Here is a 17,862-nt window from a genome sequence, read left to right on the forward strand (position 1 = left end):
TCTTTATCCATAATATTAAGAATAAAAGTCATTCTTCCCGGGATAAAATGTCTAGTCCTGAGGTGATTAACTAGTAATTAACTAATAATCCAGGGGCCTTGGCTTTTTCAATCTTCCACGAAAGAAAATGTCCACTTGACTATGGTGGCTAGTTATTTTTCCCACATAGACCAGGTCTTGCTCTCTAAGGAGATATTGGATTATGGAATGGGTCTGCGGGAGAAGGCCGAGTCAAGATTTGCAGCTCGCGTTTAATTTTGGAACTACAAAAAGGTGGTGGAAGTAGGGCACTCGAATTGAGGTCAGTTGCTTTGATTAAAATACTACATCTAGTTTCTTAGAACTTGTCCACTCTGGAACTTTTCTTCTTTCTTTTGTTTTTTTCCTCTAGTCGCCGGACCCTTAGGATTCTAACGATGATTTAATGAACCAAAGCATGTGGTTTTGAGCGTGGAACCCGTCAGAGTTTTGTGGCATGAATCTTGCAAAAGTGAACTTTTCAAATTGTATTAATTTGTTTTCATGATAATTTATATAGTTTTCGACTATAGGTAAAAAGATCAAACCACCTTCAATACATTTCTTAACGTGTCATGCATTCAAGAATAATCCTTGCAATATACTATACGCCAGGCCAAACAATCATTGGAGGCGGTTGCAATTTTCCTCGAGATACATATTTTATAATTCCTCCGAATTTGCAAGTAATTAAGTTACCTCGTGGTAGTGTCTTTGTTTTTCCTCTTCTTCTTCTTCTTGTTTTTTTTTTTTTTTTTTGTTCTTTCTCTTGTCCGTTGTGCTCCACAAAAGGTTGTCACTCATCTGTAGAGTAGTAGAATTGTAAATGCATTGCAATCTCTCGTGGGCACATCATTTGTTGTATTATTATGGTGGTACAGGGATAGAAGGAATCTAATAAATGTTAACAAGAAAAGGAAGAAGATGAGTGCCCAACAAAAAATCGTAGAAGGCTCGAAAAGTGACGGAAGCAAAGAAGCTAATAGTCACATGGGGAGAAGGAGGGCTGTTTCCATTTTGGTGGCCTTCAAGTCAAGTTCCCATCATGGGCCAAAGTTTGGATGCAGGATTGTGGGTCTCCTCTTGCCACCCCTGTTGTAGGGTAATCCTCTCGTCGACTCTTACTGCAAATTGTAACCTTCTTCTCCCACCGAACATTTCCCACAGCTTTAAAGGTCTCTAGCTGCCTCGTCCATCTCTTCTTTTTCATTGTTTCCCCTTCTTTATCTTGATTAACTCCTTGTGGCCCCCTTATGCCTGCTGGTTAACGATGGCTTTAAAAGACAAATTAAATACTTTAGGAATTTAGGTTGTTGACTCTGCTCGCTCTTATGGGTTGGTTAGACCGAAATCAAAGTATGCTGATTATTTACGTTAAATGTCAACATCTTTGAACATTCAAGGTGTCCCTTCAAATCCATGTCACAATCTATTTTTTACCCTCTTTTTTTCATCGACATAAAAAATAGAGAAAATAGAAAATACAGAGAGCAAATATAATAGACACGAGAGTTTAAAACCTTTTCCAAAACAACATAAAAAGACCAGGAGAGAATAAAATAGAAAGATAAAGAGCAGGAGGATGATAAATATGAAGAGATGAATAAGTAAACAGACAAGAAGCTATCAATAGATAAAGGGAATGGACATACAAGAATCCAGAGAGAAACTAAAGAAAAAATTCACCATATTTTTTCCAGCAACCCTCTCATCCAGTCACATCGTTCCCCTTTTCTCCTCCTCCTCCTCCAGCAAAAAAAAACCTATTCCCGCCATTAAATCCGGCCAAACCTGCCCCTACAAAACCACCAAGTCCAGCCAAAAAAACACTACCCCAAGCACCCAACTCCCTCCAATTCAAACTAAAAATCCAACTCAAAAACACCCTAGAAAAAATCAAACCACAACAAGAGAGAGAGAGAGAGAGTACCGGAGCGTGAAGCACACATGTCATAGTCCTAAGAACATGTCAACGCGCCAGCACGTGATTTACACGTGCCAACAAAGCCTACCCTCCATTCTAGCATTTTCCGGTTGACCCCAGCAGCTCTCCAATATCGTTTTCAAACCCAAACATTTTTTTCTCATGTTGTATAATCTTTAACATATCATTATTTTTTGTAAAATAAATATTTGAAATGTTAAGGTTCAAGTTGTTGCGTGACAACCGCCTACCGCTTGGGAAAGTATTTTTCAATGTGATAAGATTGAGATCAATACCATAAAAAAAGAATGGCTGATTTATGTCCGGATGCATAAATGTGAAGATGTGTATTTATAGTCGAAAAGAAATTTATGCTCAAATAATGATTTTCAACAATTTTTTCACAAAATTAAAAGAGGGGTAGGATTATCTTCACATTTAAAAATATTTCTTGTTTTTTTATCAAGTTCAATAATAATATGATACTTAAATGATCATTAAATGATGAGTTCTGTCACTCATATGTTATACTTTATTATTTTTATATAATAAGAATATATCTTTATCATATGTTTTCTTTTCTAGAATCAACCCATGACCCGTACACGACTCTTATTTCTTGGAAATTGATTTATGTGTGTATATGAATTTAGATCTGTGAATTGACTTTACTCAATTTTTTATTAAATAATAAATCATTATCTTATAAGTAGAGCTATTTTTAGTGACAATTTGTTTATTTTTTTTAATCGAGGAATAAACTCATTGGTAATATGATTCTTAAACAGGTTGAAGTTGAAAAATTCAATATGTTTTCAGTATATACATGTGTGGCGGAATTTGGACATGTGAGTTAACCGATGTCTTTAGCAATATTTTTTTTATTCAGTTCTATGTCATATAATAAATTATTATTTTACTGGCGAGGTCAGGTGATAATATTTATTTTTTAAAATACATATTCCATGTAAATGTTGTTTTTACTTTTTTTTTTGTAAATATATTTTTTTCATTTATGTATCCAAATGCTTGTGTAGAATTTTTCATGTGTGAATACATTGCTCACATGTGAATATGAATCGGGTCAAAATAACCCCACTTGATCCATTAAATACAAGTAAAGACCTTCAAGTTCATTTTAAACATAATTAAGTAGAATGAGCGAAAGCCCAAATTTACTTTTTGTTGTTCTTGCAAGTCCAACATAAGTATTCCAAAAGTGAGAATAAGGTCTAAGATTCCGAATCATTAACTTAGATTTTGTAGTTCTTTATAATAAATCAGTTTAGGTAAAAAAAAATTTAAAAAACATAATTAATAAATATTTTTTTATGGTTAAAATCAAGTATAATGCAACTTGCTAAGATGTATAAAACGATTGTTATATTTCATATGATATAAGTAGTTTTTTATTTTAAAATATATGAATTTAATTACATAAAAATAAAATAATTTACATTTTTAATTTTACCCTCTTAATCCTACTTAGCTCACCAAAATATCATCCGCCACAGTCTTATCTCTAACTCATCACACCTCTCCCCTAATAATAAGTTAAACTAATTAGCTAGGTACCATATTCTATATCATTGTTATATTATTATATATGCTAGTTCGGTGGTGCATCATGATCATTCAAGCAAGTTTTAAAAACCTATATATATATATATATATATATATATATATATATATATATATATATATATATATATATATAGATAGATAGATAGATAGATCTTTTCCAACAAAATAATTTGGCATCCAGACAACACTGTCTTGTTAAAGAAACACAGTTCCAGTGGACACGTGAGGCCACGATTAAACACCAAGCCACCATAAACGGCAGCTCTGTACGAAGGGAGTGGTAAGAAATAATTAAGAATACTAATTAATATGGGAGCCTTGTTTCTCTCCTGTCCACATTTTTGTGCGAGAGTCAAAGTGACAGAACAGAATTCCGACCACAACTAGTACTGTTTCTCCGACAGAGCTGCACTTGACGTTACAGTGTGTGCGTGCAGACGGTTATGATTATGTGCTGTGTTTACAAACGGGTGGCAGCAGCTTGTTGGATTGCTCTATCCTCTTTCTTCCTTTCTCTTAGTGCAGCGAAAATTCGAATCTTTGCAAATCTTTATTTTTCTTCAAGAATAGTCCAACAAACTCTAGAGAAAATAGCAGGCTTCAGTTAAATTATGCGAGATCCATCCCATCAGTTTGTGAACGCACAGTACCATAATAAACCCGGTTCATGTAATAATCATATCATAATCATATCATAATCATAAGTATAATTTATTTATACAGTAAGACTATATCATTTTTTAATACATTAGAGCCCGTTTGTTATGCATAATTATAGTTAAATTGCTAAATAATTGATTATACATAAGTAATTGAATAACTAAAATTATATCATCCCTGCGAGGCTGCAACGCAGGGCATTGATTAGTACTATTTTAGAAAAACAGAAGCAAAAACCTGCAACAATGACGCTTAGGAGTAAAATAGGTGTTGTCATACGTGTCTTGATCTTTTGAGGGTGCTCATTTAATTGTGATTTTGTGATTTTTGAAGATCTTGAATTATTTACTTTTATTTTAATAATTATTAAGGTTATGACAATTATCATAAAGATTCACCTATCATTTTGAACTGTTTTTGTTTATGATTTTTTTTAAAAAAAAAAAATTAATTTTAATCTTATTTTTATTTATATTTAGATTAATATCCCTTCTCTATTTTATGTTATTTAAAAAACATATTTGAAATTATGATTATTTTTTAATTATATATTTAATTTTTAAGGAATTTTTTCCGATTAATCTATATTTTTTTAATCTTTTGTATAGATGAATTTTATTTTTGAAAATTAAAAAAAATTATTTTTAAATAATATTTCTAATATATAAGCCCTACATATTATTTTTTTTCTTTTTATTTTATTCATTCAATTTAATATATATGTCTATTTTTATTATCATGAATAAAAAAATTATTTTAATTAAAAAATTTAACAAACACAACCTCATAAATATCATGTCTTGTAAAATTAAATATCTTGATTTATACATGTTTCTTGATTTTTTTAATTTATATTTTTAGTCATCGTTTATAATTTTTTTTCATTTAACACACACAATTCTCAATTTATTTAATTACATGTATATATATATATATATTCACTAGAATTTTTTTAAATACAAAAACATGTTAAAAAAGTCTATATAATTTTATTTTTTTGAGAAAAAAAATATCTAACCCATGCTAAAAGGCAGGTTAAATATCTAGTTTCTGTCCTATAATCCGTGCTGCCCTTCAGGATTTTCTCTACTCTTTTCCTTTCCCGCATATCCTTGGAGACAACATCTTACAAGGTTTTTAATCATTTATGTAAATTTTAGGCGGCATAGCATTGCATTCAGTCTTCGGTCAGCTGTTTAAAAATCAAGCAAGATGGTGGTTCAGTTTTGGTGAAAAAAATAGGGAGTAGCAACCCGCTCAAATTGAGTATCCTCATGGAGCTCCAATCATTTGAGACTCTAAGCTCACCGCTTTCGTCGTTACCAAAAAGAAATACAGGTAAATATATAAGAAAATCAAGAAGTAGAATTTATTACAGGATACATGTTTGAAAAAATGAAACAGAGCGAAAATGAGAGAGCGTAAGATCTTACAACTAGAGGCAGTAACTCGTCAAAAATTGTGCACGATCACTAAATAAAAACGGGATTTTTAACTCACTATTCATATAACTTCGAGAGTTCTTCAGAGAAAGCCTTCCTGATGGCCTCTCTCTTGAGCTTGAGAGCTGCAGTGACTAAGCCAGTTTCAGGAGTCCATGGATCAGAAAGCAATTTGATCTTTGCTGGGATCTCGAACTTCTCCAATCGTGCTGCCTTTGCTGCCTGCAAATTGCAAAGATGATTAAAAATAAAGAAAAAAGTGGGCACGCAGTCTACGGCAGCTGGACCCTTTTTGTTAAGCTGTTCAGAAATAAAAAAGCTTCTATAACTAAACGATTGATGCAGTAGCTTCTTCGATCTCAGTTATTTTAATTTGTTTGTTTTTCGTTTAGTAATTTTATTTTTTTCCTATCAAGTACTATTAAGCTTTTCTAGTTTTCCTATTTAAAGGAATAATTTTCTTTTTTTTCTTCTTATATATATATATATATATATATATATATATATATATGGAGCTATAATAGCATTTTAGTAAGTGAGATTTTAATGAATAAAAATTGAATATTTTTTGTTTATTTATATTTTGTTTTCCAGCTGCGTCTACAAGGGTGCTCCTCTCTTGTTGCTCATACAGGGGTGTTGTTGTAAATCCTGAGCTAGCAGGCAAGACCAAGTGCTCCACCAGGCATATATTAAGACAAGATTCATAAGAACAATTTCAATGCACGTCTTGAAACTCCCACATCAGGTAACAATGATTATGCACAACAATCTAGACGATACAACCATCTAAGACCAGTTTATCTGAAAGAATAGAGATTATAATTTTCTATCTCGTGCAAAAGTTCTTATAAACGAAAAGCATGATCAGGAGTGCTTTATGAGCAAGGCAAATGTTGGTGGGATACCCAATTTTGGCAACACCCAAAAAGGATGAAACTAAAATACTGGACAGAATTTTTATTCCTGGCCATTTTATGCCTCGTAGATTCAAATAAAGGCTCTACAAATGTCTTATCTCCGAACGCTTGCTAGTAGCATTTCATGAGTGTATTTTTGTATCCACTTGCTTTATTATCTGAATCGGAGAATTCAAGAGTGTTGCATAAATGTTGCTTTCCAAAATTTTCGGAGTAATTTGTGCCATAATTATTGAAATGGGTGGAGACATAAGCTAAACATTCACTGGCACCCTTTCTTAATCTGGAAATTAAAACATTATGATCAAAGGGCATACCTTCACAAGTGATGCCTGCACTTCTTTTATTGCTTCTTCTTTCTCGCACAACTCTGCAAAACTAGTAAATGCAATTCCCCTCTTTGAAGCCCATTCTTCTAGAACAGGTTGTGCAACCACAATAAGGGCTACACAGTAACTATGAAATGGATCCGCATGCAGCATCATATTGTCAACATAGGGGCTCACAATGAGAGCAGCCTCAACCTGCAAGGAAAACATTAATCCCGACAAAAATGTGATGGAAACTAGCATTTTATGATATAATATATTGATACCTTTCCTAAGGATACATATTCCCCATGTTGAAGCTTGACTATGTCCTTTCTACGGTCAATTATTTCAAGGCAACCATCAGCATGAAACTGTCCAATATCGCCTGTATAAAACCACCTCATTCCTCTCTCATCAACCTTTTCAAAACAAAAAACTGGCACAGTCAAGCTTATGTTCGACTTTTTTCTTTCGGCATATAGTTAGTTCTCTATGATAAATACTGGTATGAAACTTTGATTTGTTACCTTGTACACCTCTTTTGATTTTGCTTCGTTTTTAAAGTATCCCGCAGTAACATTTGGACCACCAATAACTATTTCCCCACGAGGCATTGGTGAATCGCTAATTAAATACCCACCTTCAGGCCAATCTACTAACTGAAAAGGAACAAGTTACATGATTAAAATTTACTTCATTCATTCACTGACTTAAAAAAAGGAGATGAGATGATCAAATCAAAACCATAAGAAAAAATGGGGAAAAAAAAACCTTGCAGACAACATTGGATTACTGACAAAGCTTCATGCAAACAAGAAGGGATATTTATCTATTAATTGACAAGAGCATTTTATATAAAAATATATTGCAGTTATATGAAAACCAGGATTTCAGAATAACTGTTGGAAATCATCATAGCATATCAGCCAACAACGAAAACCTAAGATCAAAACCAAAAATCCACTTATTTCTTGAGCTAGCCCCAGATGGCTAAAATCTCTGAGGACATGAGAATACAGGTGGCATACCCGCAAAAACCTTGCTAAAAAGCACCCCCATCTCATGTGCTGAGGCTCATGACAAATATTTCCTACTAAGCAGATCATTGTTCATGACTTCGAAATTTCTGAACAGAACAGCATGAGCTTTCAAAATCAACCATTAATTTTTAATCATAGCTTACCTTAATATATGAGCAAGGGACTGGATTACCAACTCGACCAACAGATGTATCGTCAAACTCAGAAAATGTCCCACCAGCACAAGTCTCGGTGAGACCATAGCCTTGGCCTATTGGAGCCCTGTATGAATCCGTTGACTGTTGCTCAGTGGCAGAAAAATGGAAAACACTAGACCAAAATTTAAAGTGTGGACTTGGTAAAAAAAAAGATAGCCCTGATAATGTGGTTGTGGTTGATCATTCATGTTTGTAGCAGTAATCATACTGAAAGGTGAGGACGGATTCATCTGATGATGGATCTACTAGCTAAAAAATTTTTGCATTAACTTAAGAAGGCATGTTAGCATCTCGTGAACTACCATCAAAATTGAGTCTTAATGAAAATAGATAAGTTCTCTTTTCTAACTGGAAGCCCATCTTTTATATTGAAGTCTTCAAAGAAAATTGAAATCAATGACTTGGGGGCTCAAAATCCAAGCTGCCACATTGCATGAATTTGGAAAAGAAAAATGCAACGCCATGAGGGGTCATAACCATGACGCCAAGCAGTAATTATTTTCTGATGCTTTTCTGGATAACATTATAGCTCTTTCTGAATGTTATTGAAATAAACAACAATTAGGGATAGAAATATAATTTTTCAAACATTAGCATGATTATATTTGAACTCCAGTTCCATAGTTAAAATAGATCATTGATACACAAAAATTTGTTAAGGCCATACTAACCCAAGGCAAATGTTGATAAATCTTTGAGTATCACCAGAAAGAGGAGCACCTCCAGAAAGCAAAAAGCGGATGCGACCTCCCAAAATTGCCCGAACCTTTCTAAACACCAGGAAGTTCCACAGAAGCATTTCTAAGCCCCTAGCTCCAAACCAACTACCATTAATTGCAGATATTCGACGAGCATATGCAAAATCAAATAGTTTCTTGGCAATGCCACCCTTTTCATCAACCTGAAATGTCAAATATGTTTTAATAACCAAACTTGTTTTCAGACAAGATGTCATTCAAAAACATGCACGCAGTGTGTGTGCGTGCAAGCGCGCGAACGCGCTAGAGAGAGAGAGAGAGAGATGAGAACTTGTCAAAATTCCCTGACCTTCTTCCGCACACCTTCTCGAACACGATCAAGAATTGCTGGAACAGCTGCCATCACAGTTGGCCTTAAGACAGTGGCATCCCCCTTAGTTCCCCTTTTGATCTTGTTTGATGTATCGGTGAGAGTCAACGGGCTTCCATATCCTATAGCACTTCCAACACCTGCAACTAAATTCTGTAACATAGACAATGAAGTGGAGCATGTATACAGTTATGTGTATGAATTTACATGGGGATATGAGAAGCCATGTAGCTACTCTGGTTATGTAAATCACCAACTGAATAAAAGCCCAATACCTCTGCCGCAATTTCAAGGATATGAGCCAATGGCAGGTAAGCCAGATAAACATCATTGCCTTCAAGGCCAGGAACAATTGTCCTGACAGAAGAAACTACAGCTAGGACATTACCATGTGTCATCATCACACCCTGTATAGAATGAACATAATAGAAGTAAATAACTAATTGCTAGATTCTGATATGGGGTCATATAATTATTGAAAACACCAAGAATATAGATGTGGATCGGTAATACTGACTAAAAACCCTAAACACTGTAAAAAAACAATTAAATCTATTCTATGGAAGAGCTTCTAAGTGCCGTCTTTAACATAAATTATTGTATCATGCCAACAACGCATGTCAAGAAACATAAGTACCAGCATGGGCTTAGGAACACCTAGGGAATAAATTTCCTCATCTGATGCATAAAATTGATAGATCATTGCCAGTCCACTACTTTACACACAAGTTAAACATCTGGAATGTGTGCTTTAATGGAGCCTTTAAGCTTTAAGTTGGCTCCAACATCTCATCGATGTAAACAGCCAAGGAGTAAAGTAGTTTAGAGAGGAGGTTAGGAGGATGCTTAGACCCTTGGTAAATAAGGATTCCTCACATAATCAATTCAAACATCACATACAGGTCCAAGTTACTCCTTAACAACCAACCAATGAGAAACCAACTAAGATGCAATGCAGTGAAGTTGAACAAGATAAAGAGGAAGCGGAAGATGCATATCATATAACAGATGCTCCTGACCTTAGGCAGCCCAGTACTCCCACTTGTGTACATTATAACTGCAATATCTGCCGCTAGAGGTAAAACAGCATCAACTGGATTTTCTCGTCCAAGTTTCTCCACGTCAGCCATTGAGACAACTCTCCAGCGACCGCTTTGCGCCACCAATGATGCACTTGATGGAATATCATCATCCATACATATCACGCGTTTCACTGTGTCAAGCTGACCACTTACTTCTACAAGTTTTTTCAGTTCTTTGTTCCCACAAATCACAGTTGTAACTTCTGTCTGAAGAGAAGAAAACTCAAAATTACAACTGAGCAAAATGCAGTAAAAGGACAGGGGAAAAAAATTATACCAGCATGCTAACTGCAGTCAATCATTCAATTTCAGACCAATAACATGTTCGAACAAATAGGAACAGAAATGTGTCGGGGCAAATGCCAATCTAGCAAATTGGAGCGTTAACTAGAGAGAGAATTAATGGGGGTAACCTCATTTAATGAATAGCAAAGTGCCTCCTCTCCCAAAGATGCGTAGATGGTAACCACAGAAACGTTGCGCCTAAAAGAACCCTGATACAAGATAAACTCATCAGCTACTCAGGATATTATGTGACGTGTAGGATGGATTTTAGCCCACTGAAAGTAATACACCTGAAATATCATTTGTCAACTACATAGATGAATGTGAATGCCAAAGACTTCTGCAAGGAAATATACTTCACAAAACACAAGCTCGCTCACAGCACTTTTCATATAACATGCTCCTTGAAAAAGAAATCGTATCAAGTAAAACACACAGTATTCACAAAAGAAAGAGCACCTGTAAGGCCATAAACCACTCTGCTCTTGTATCAGCAAATATCGCAACACGTTCCTCGCTTCTATGCCCAAGGTGAGCTAACCCAGAAGCAAAATTGCACACCTTTTCAAACACTTCCCCATAGGTCAGCCACTCATACTCTCCCAAATGAAGCTTCTCAAAAGACCTTCCATCGGCAGATACTTGAGTGTCCTTTGAGATTAATGTCCTCGTCCCAAGCAAGTATTTATCTGCATGTTTCTTGCACGCCAGCTCAAAAAGCTGAGCAAGAGTAAAGACACCTTCCCATGCAGTTTCCAGGGGGATTGGAAATCGAGAGTTGCGAATGGCATATCCTGGCTCCCCACCAACATCAACAGGCACCCCACGTTTCTTTGTATTCTTGGAATTCTGATAGAGAAGAGTGACTAGAAGAGGAACTAGGACACCTACTATGTATGGACTCATCTTTCAATTCAAATCTTTCTAAATCCTGAAAACAAACAAGACATCACTTTTCTTATTTATCTTAGTTATTACCTAATAGCCACCAGAGACCATCAGTTCATGATAATCCCATCAATCTATTTCCAGTGAAACTAAATAAAGTAGTAATTAATAGTTGCAGCAGCTCGACAAATTGAGATAGAAGGAGAAAAACAAAGGAATACTCCGCCATTACAAAGACTTGTCTTTGATTATAACAACATGGGTGGAGATGCATGAAATGACAGAAGATGATACGAATGATGTCACCATAGATATCTATATACGATAAAACAAATGCTATTAAAGACAGTATAGAAAAAATCTGACAACGTTGTACAGTGAGATTGTTATTACCGGGAGGGGCTGGCTTCGTTGAATACTGTGTCTGTGGAAATGGAAAAGCAAGACTTTAACAATGGCAAGAGGATTTGCAATTTAAGGATAGAGCGAGGATCGAAACGGAAGCGTTTTACAATAGTCAACTTTGTAGGGAGGAGAAGTTTTCTTAAAACAAACAAAGGCTCGGGCGGAAAGATCGAGGGTATAGAGGTTGGAGTTTCAGGAGCACTGCGGAGCTACTGAAACTTCCGTCTTTGTTTTTGTTTTCTAGTGTTGTTCCTTTCTCTCTTTCTTTCTCTTTTTAAGCCCTACTTATTTCTTCATGGAAAGTTATTTTCTTTTCAAACTTTTTCGATGATTATTTATTTTTAGAAAAGTTAAAAAAAATTAAAACATTATAAAAAATAAAAAATATTATATTATTTAATAATTATGTCAATTTTTTATTTTTTACAATTTAATTTAATCTAATTTTTATTTATTTTATTGTTATTTATTTTATTGTTATTTATTTTAATTAAAAATTTTAATTTATCAGATTTGATTCTTATTGCTATTTATTTTATTTATAAAGTTAATTTTTTTAATTTTTTAATTTATTAAATTTGATTTTAATTTTTTTATTACTATTTATTTTATTTAAAATAATTTATAAAAATAAATTATTTTTCAATTTCGTTCTTCTCCAATTTTTTATTTATTAAATTTAATTTTTATTTAAAAAAATATTAATAAATTATTTTTCATCTTATTTTTATTTTTTATGATATTATCAAATATTAAAAAATAATTTACTTTTAAATAATTTATTTTTTATGAAAATTATTTAAAAAAAGAAGAAAAAAATTATTTTATTTTTCATTTTTTTTCTTTTGTTATATGATATCATACCCGGTACCAACTCAGAACACAATTGGCTGCTTACGGGCCATAAATTCGGCTATTTGAGATTGGTGATCGGCTATTTGCGATTGGTGATCGGCTGTTTGGGTTTGGTGAGATCAGAAGAACCGTGCAAAAACGGGTGATGAAGAGTGGAGAGTCAATGGATGTGGTGCGTGTGGCCCATATAATATCACCCACCCCTTGCTTTGCCATCCCTTCCTAAATCCAACTCTTCTTCTTTCCCACCTGCAGTGCCAAGTAAATAGCACTGTTCACGTGAACAGTGAATCAATTTACTGGGCACTGTTCACTACAAGAATGAACAGTGCCCAGGTGAATTAAATTCACCTGGGACTGTTCACTCTTGAAGTGAACAGCGCCTAGGTGAATTAAGTCACCAGGCACTGTTCACTACAAGAATGAACAGTGCCCAGGTGAATTAATTCACCTGGAAACTGTTCACTCTTGAAGTGAACAGTGCCTAGGTGAATTAAGTCACCAGGCACTGTTCACTACAAGAATGAACAGTGCCCAGGTGAATTAATTCACCTGGAAACTGTTCACTCTTGAAGTGAACAGTGCCTAGGTGAATTAAGTCACAGGCACTGTTCACTACACGAAGTGAACAGTGCCCAAGTGAATTAATTCACCTGGGCATTATTAGACGTGGCTGCGTGAGAAGCAGCTGAGAGCTGCTTCTCACGAAACAGCTTTTTTAACAGGCCCCACGTATACAATAATTCGTGTTTTATTGTTACCAAACGGATTGTTTACGCGGTTTGCTTTAAAGCAGCTCCTCCTGTTAAAAACACACACAAGTAGCGTGAGGCGGTCAGTCTGAGAGATAGAGGAGAGCGACAGAGAGTAACAGAACTTGACAATGGCAGTAACCACAGAGACCTTTAACGGCAACGACGCTTCCTTCCACGGCGTTCTCGACCGCGATCGATGCCTGACGGATTTTGTGGACAAAGGGTCAGCACAGAGCTACAGATACTACACTTTCGGACAGTTTTGGAAATTCTCAAAGACCGTGGTTATGACGTGCTTGACTCAGAACTCAATCGCTCGCTCACTGAGTTCCGTTCTGTTTTTGGAAATAGCCCTGACCTTGATAGCCTCCGCTTCTCTGTTTCTCTCCGCTCCAATCCGCATAAGAAGGTGTGCTTATTGCTATTGTTGTTGTTGTTGTTGGCGCTGCTGCTGTTGTTGTTATCATTTCTATTATTTTTTTGAGTATTTCCATCGCTTTTATGATGTGGGTTTTACAATAATAATAATAATAATATAGTATTTCTTATAACTTATATTTGTTTATTTTCATGGGGTTTTTGCGTAGAGGACAGAGGAGTTGTAATGTGGCAACTTCTTATTGCATTATTTTATACTATTTATAAAGTTTATGCCTTTTGATTTGGTATCTAAGTAGACTGTTTCAAATCTTGTGTTTTCATTATGTTTTGATTCATTAAAGGACATGACCCTTTTTGAAGAGAAAAATGAAATGAAAAATGGGCTGTTGCATATGCACGCCAAATGGTGTTTATGATGGTTTGTTGCATTTTTATGACTTATCCTTGGGGTAATCACCCTTTTTGTTGGGCACGTTACTTGGTTGATTGTGACAAGTTCTGGGGTTGCATGCATACATATTAGTGCAGGTTATACAGAAATGATGAAGAAATGGATTTCGAATTGAATTTTGTGGATCAAAACCTGAGTTGGCCTTTTATTTTCTTAAAAATCTCATGCTTGGAGTAACATGTGAAGGTGGAATTATGAGACAGGAGCAGCCCTTGTTTAAGTACTTTCTATTAGGCAAAATTCGTATGGAAATCCTGGTCATAGTTTTCTTGAACTGTTCTGCAGACCCTGGTGTGGTGATGTTCTTGGGAACTGATGAAATTAAAACAGCAAATATCAGGACTGTTTATGGTCAGATTCTTAACACAGAGAGTCTGCATGGGCTCGCAAGGCAAAATGAACCACTTTGCCAAGAAAGAGCTGGAGAAGTTTCCACCATTCGTTATAGTTGTTTTTTATTAAGAAATATACTAAAATAATATTTTTTTATTTTTAAAAAATTATTTTTAATATTAATATATTAAAATATCTAAAAATACTAAAATAATATTAATTTAAAATAAAATAAAATAAAAATTTTCAAAAACAAACAGAGTTTTATATCGTACAGGGTCATCTGCTCCTCTCTTGTGTGGATTTGAACCATTTAACTCTCTTGTTTTATTTAAAATCAAGCCGTCCATTCGATATATGAGCTACAGTATAAAGCCAAGCACGCGGTTATTCTATTAACGAAATACAATTGATTTTGTTTATTTTCGGTAACTTGATGTGATATTTTTTAAAAAATTGTCATTGGTACACTTTCAAAAAAGAATATCAAGGCTATATTCAATAATAGAAAACTATTTTCCTTTTCTAATCCCAGTTTTCTTTTGCTTTTTCAGTTTTTCTTTATCAATAGAAAAATAAAAATATTTATTTATTTTTTCAAAAACAAGATTGATTTTTCTCATAAAAATAAGAAAGATGATACTTACAACTATTTTCATAGAATATCAAAAATAAAATTTATAACAATCATCTTGATATTTCTATACACGTGATAATCTAGTTATACAACATTAATTTTATTTCATTCAAATTATAGATTATCATAAAAATCTTATATTTTTAACTTAAGAAAATAGATTTGATTTATAATAAAAATTAAATTTATGACACTAACTAAATATAAAAAATGATTTTGATATTTTACATTGTTAAAAATTGCCTAAATGTGCTTGTATATCAAAGAAAAGAATTATTATTCATGTTTTTATTTTATTTGAAATATTTTGACTGAAAAACCTCTAAAATGTTTTTTCAGACTCACTATAATTTTAGAAAACTAAAAAACTAGTTCTACTATTTTTCTGAATGAAGAGCTATTATTTTTAAATAGCAAGCTTCTGTTTTTTTTTCCTCATCGCTAGAAAAAAATTGTCTGCTAGCAAGAGCTTAATTGAAAAATCGAAAGCTATACTCGGTCCGCACAGTCTACGGAATTTTCCAAGGAAGGGGTCAACTTTTTTTTCCGCTCGAGAAAGGTTAAGCTGGTACAGCTTTAATTTCACGACGAGAACACACGTGAGACAACTTAATAATGTTTGCCATCAACAGAAACTTCGGGGCAACCACTTCTTTATTACCTTTCCGAAGGCAACTTTGTTTTTCCCCTTGGCAGATTCTACAGAGCCTTCCGAGTATAGTTTGCACTGCATGGCCCTGTTACCTAAAAGAAAAGAAGAGTACATGATACAATCAGCCTAAAAGCAACGAAACAGTAACATACGCACCAGCTTGAGCACAGATTAAACAGTACTGATGTGAGCAAGACAATTGGGTGAATGAAGAAAATTCTGAAGTATGGCAACTGATATATATATTGTGAAATATAGAAGCAAATATGGTCTCTCTTCCTTTCATTCCCCACTTTATACAGTTGCTAATTAAGCACCTTATCAACTGCTAAAAATTGCAGAAACAAAATTAAAGGCACCTTATCACCTTTTCAAATCACAATCTACGTAGGGTCATCGTTCCCACCAGGAGTTGTCTAAAAAAGTGCATTTTCTCAAGCGCAGCAAAGAATTGCCCACATAGCTCATCTCTAGATAACCCTTCCATGCAAGCAACATTCAAAATCAATCAACAAGCCTTCCAATTAAACCCTAGAAGAGCAGGGCACAAAAATAAAGGAGTATTACACACACCATCACCATCATTAGTATTAGTATTAGTATTAGCATAAGATGAAGTAGGAGCATCCACTGGAGTCCTGCCACAGCTACAATCCGATTTGTGTTTTTGCTGGTCCAGTGAAGAAAGTTCAACATTTTGATTAAAAATTAATTATAATTTCAGAGAAAAGGGCTCATTTGTGAACTCCATTGATTCTTTAAGGATAGTCCATGTTTCTAATGTTTTTGGATAGCCCTCCAATTAGCCTTCCAAATATATAGTAAATCTCAATTGAGTCCTTAAAGAATCAATTGAGATTTACTATATATTTGGAAGCTAATTGGAGGGCTATCCAAAAACATTAGAAACATGGACTATACTATATATATATATAAAAGTCTGAACGCAAATTGAAACAAATTAAGGCCGAACGAAATATTTATTTCACAAGAGAATTAAAATTGCTCGTGCTTGATAGGTGGTTGTCTTCATGTCCACTTGCTTATTTAGTGCCTTCTATGGATGTTGGTGACAGGCAGTGGCCGAGCCACATGGTATCAAAAGGGGGCAACTGCCCCCTTATTTTTTTTTAACATATTTTTTATATTAAAATATACAATTGTCCCTTTAATTTTTTTAATACTTTTTATATTAGAATATTAATAATATTTAAACATATAATAATATTTAAACATATTTAATTTTCTTTACTTGCTACTAATTAACCCAAGTTAGCTATTGTTAACTTACAACATAATATAATATATAATGTATGTATTTAGTACATTTCACTAAATTTTTTTCTTTTTCTTTTATTAATTAACCAAGAGCCTTTTTTCTTTCTTTCAAGCTGCTATTCTTACCTCTCTCTTTTTTACAAAATTTCTTTTCAAGTCCTAAGCTATTAATTAGTTAAGTAAATAACCTCTTATGCTTTATGTAAGTTTTCTTTATTTTTTCTATTTGTTTCATTGTTTAATTTTAGTTTTATTCATTTACAGTTAGTTATTGAAAATGTTAGGATTTATAATAATTTAAGAGTTTGTTGAATAATATATGTATGAGTAATATTATATGCATATGGATATGAATTGAAATAAGTTTTAATGAATTGATAAGTATTTTACTAAGAATTTCATATTGAAAATCGATCATGATGAACTTACTAGTGATTAAAAATGAAGTATAGGACAACTCAAACAATTAAAGACACAATAGAGAAATAAAAAAAATATTTAACATTTATATTTAACCTACTTATAAAAAACAATAAGTCAACAATAACAACATCAATTTATCATGATAATCCTTTTAAGTTATGGTTTTAGCTACTCTTTAATAAAATTATTGTCAAGAACTTCATTAGTCCTTTAAAGATTTAGAAAACACAAGCATTGAACCCATCCTAAACTAAAAATAGATGAATGACAGTT

At 33.6% G+C, this 17,862-nt stretch overlaps 1 protein-coding gene across 1 annotated transcript; it reads right to left on the minus strand.

Annotated features, from left to right (window-relative positions):
* Positions 1-5,505: 5,505 nt before the first annotated feature.
* Positions 5,506-12,091, minus strand: LOC133692425 (long chain acyl-CoA synthetase 9, chloroplastic-like). The gene is made up of 12 exons (XM_062113355.1): positions 11,813-12,091; positions 10,991-11,462; positions 10,660-10,740; positions 10,184-10,453; positions 9,440-9,571; positions 9,144-9,317; positions 8,768-8,997; positions 8,043-8,160; positions 7,387-7,518; positions 7,144-7,278; positions 6,866-7,072; positions 5,506-5,850 (listed from the first exon to the last, which is right to left on the minus strand). Exons 2-12 carry the CDS (start codon positions 11,435-11,437, stop codon positions 5,686-5,688), a joined length of 2,091 nt encoding a protein of 696 aa, XP_061969339.1. The 5' UTR covers positions 11,438-11,462; positions 11,813-12,091; the 3' UTR covers positions 5,506-5,685.
* Between the last annotated feature and the right edge of the window lie 5,771 nt (positions 12,092-17,862).

The sequence above is a fragment of the Populus nigra genome, chromosome 4 (assembly GCF_951802175.1).
Source record: "Populus nigra chromosome 4, ddPopNigr1.1, whole genome shotgun sequence".
Lineage (NCBI taxonomy): Eukaryota > Viridiplantae > Streptophyta > Magnoliopsida > Malpighiales > Salicaceae > Populus > Populus nigra.

Bases quoted from the DNA above. Each gene is read 5' to 3' on its own strand.
- LOC133692425 (XM_062113355.1), bottom strand. From the start codon at position 11,437: ATGAGTCCATACATAGTAGGTGTCCTAGTTCCTCTTCTAGTCACTCTT. The intron at 10,741-10,990 runs GTGCTCTTTCTT...ATCTTGTATCAG, and splicing joins AGTGGTTTATGGCCTTACAG to GGTTCTTTTAGGCGCAACGT. The intron at 7,073-7,143 runs GTATCAATATAT...TTTTCCTTGCAG, and splicing joins AATATGTATCCTTAGGAAAG to GTTGAGGCTGCTCTCATTGT.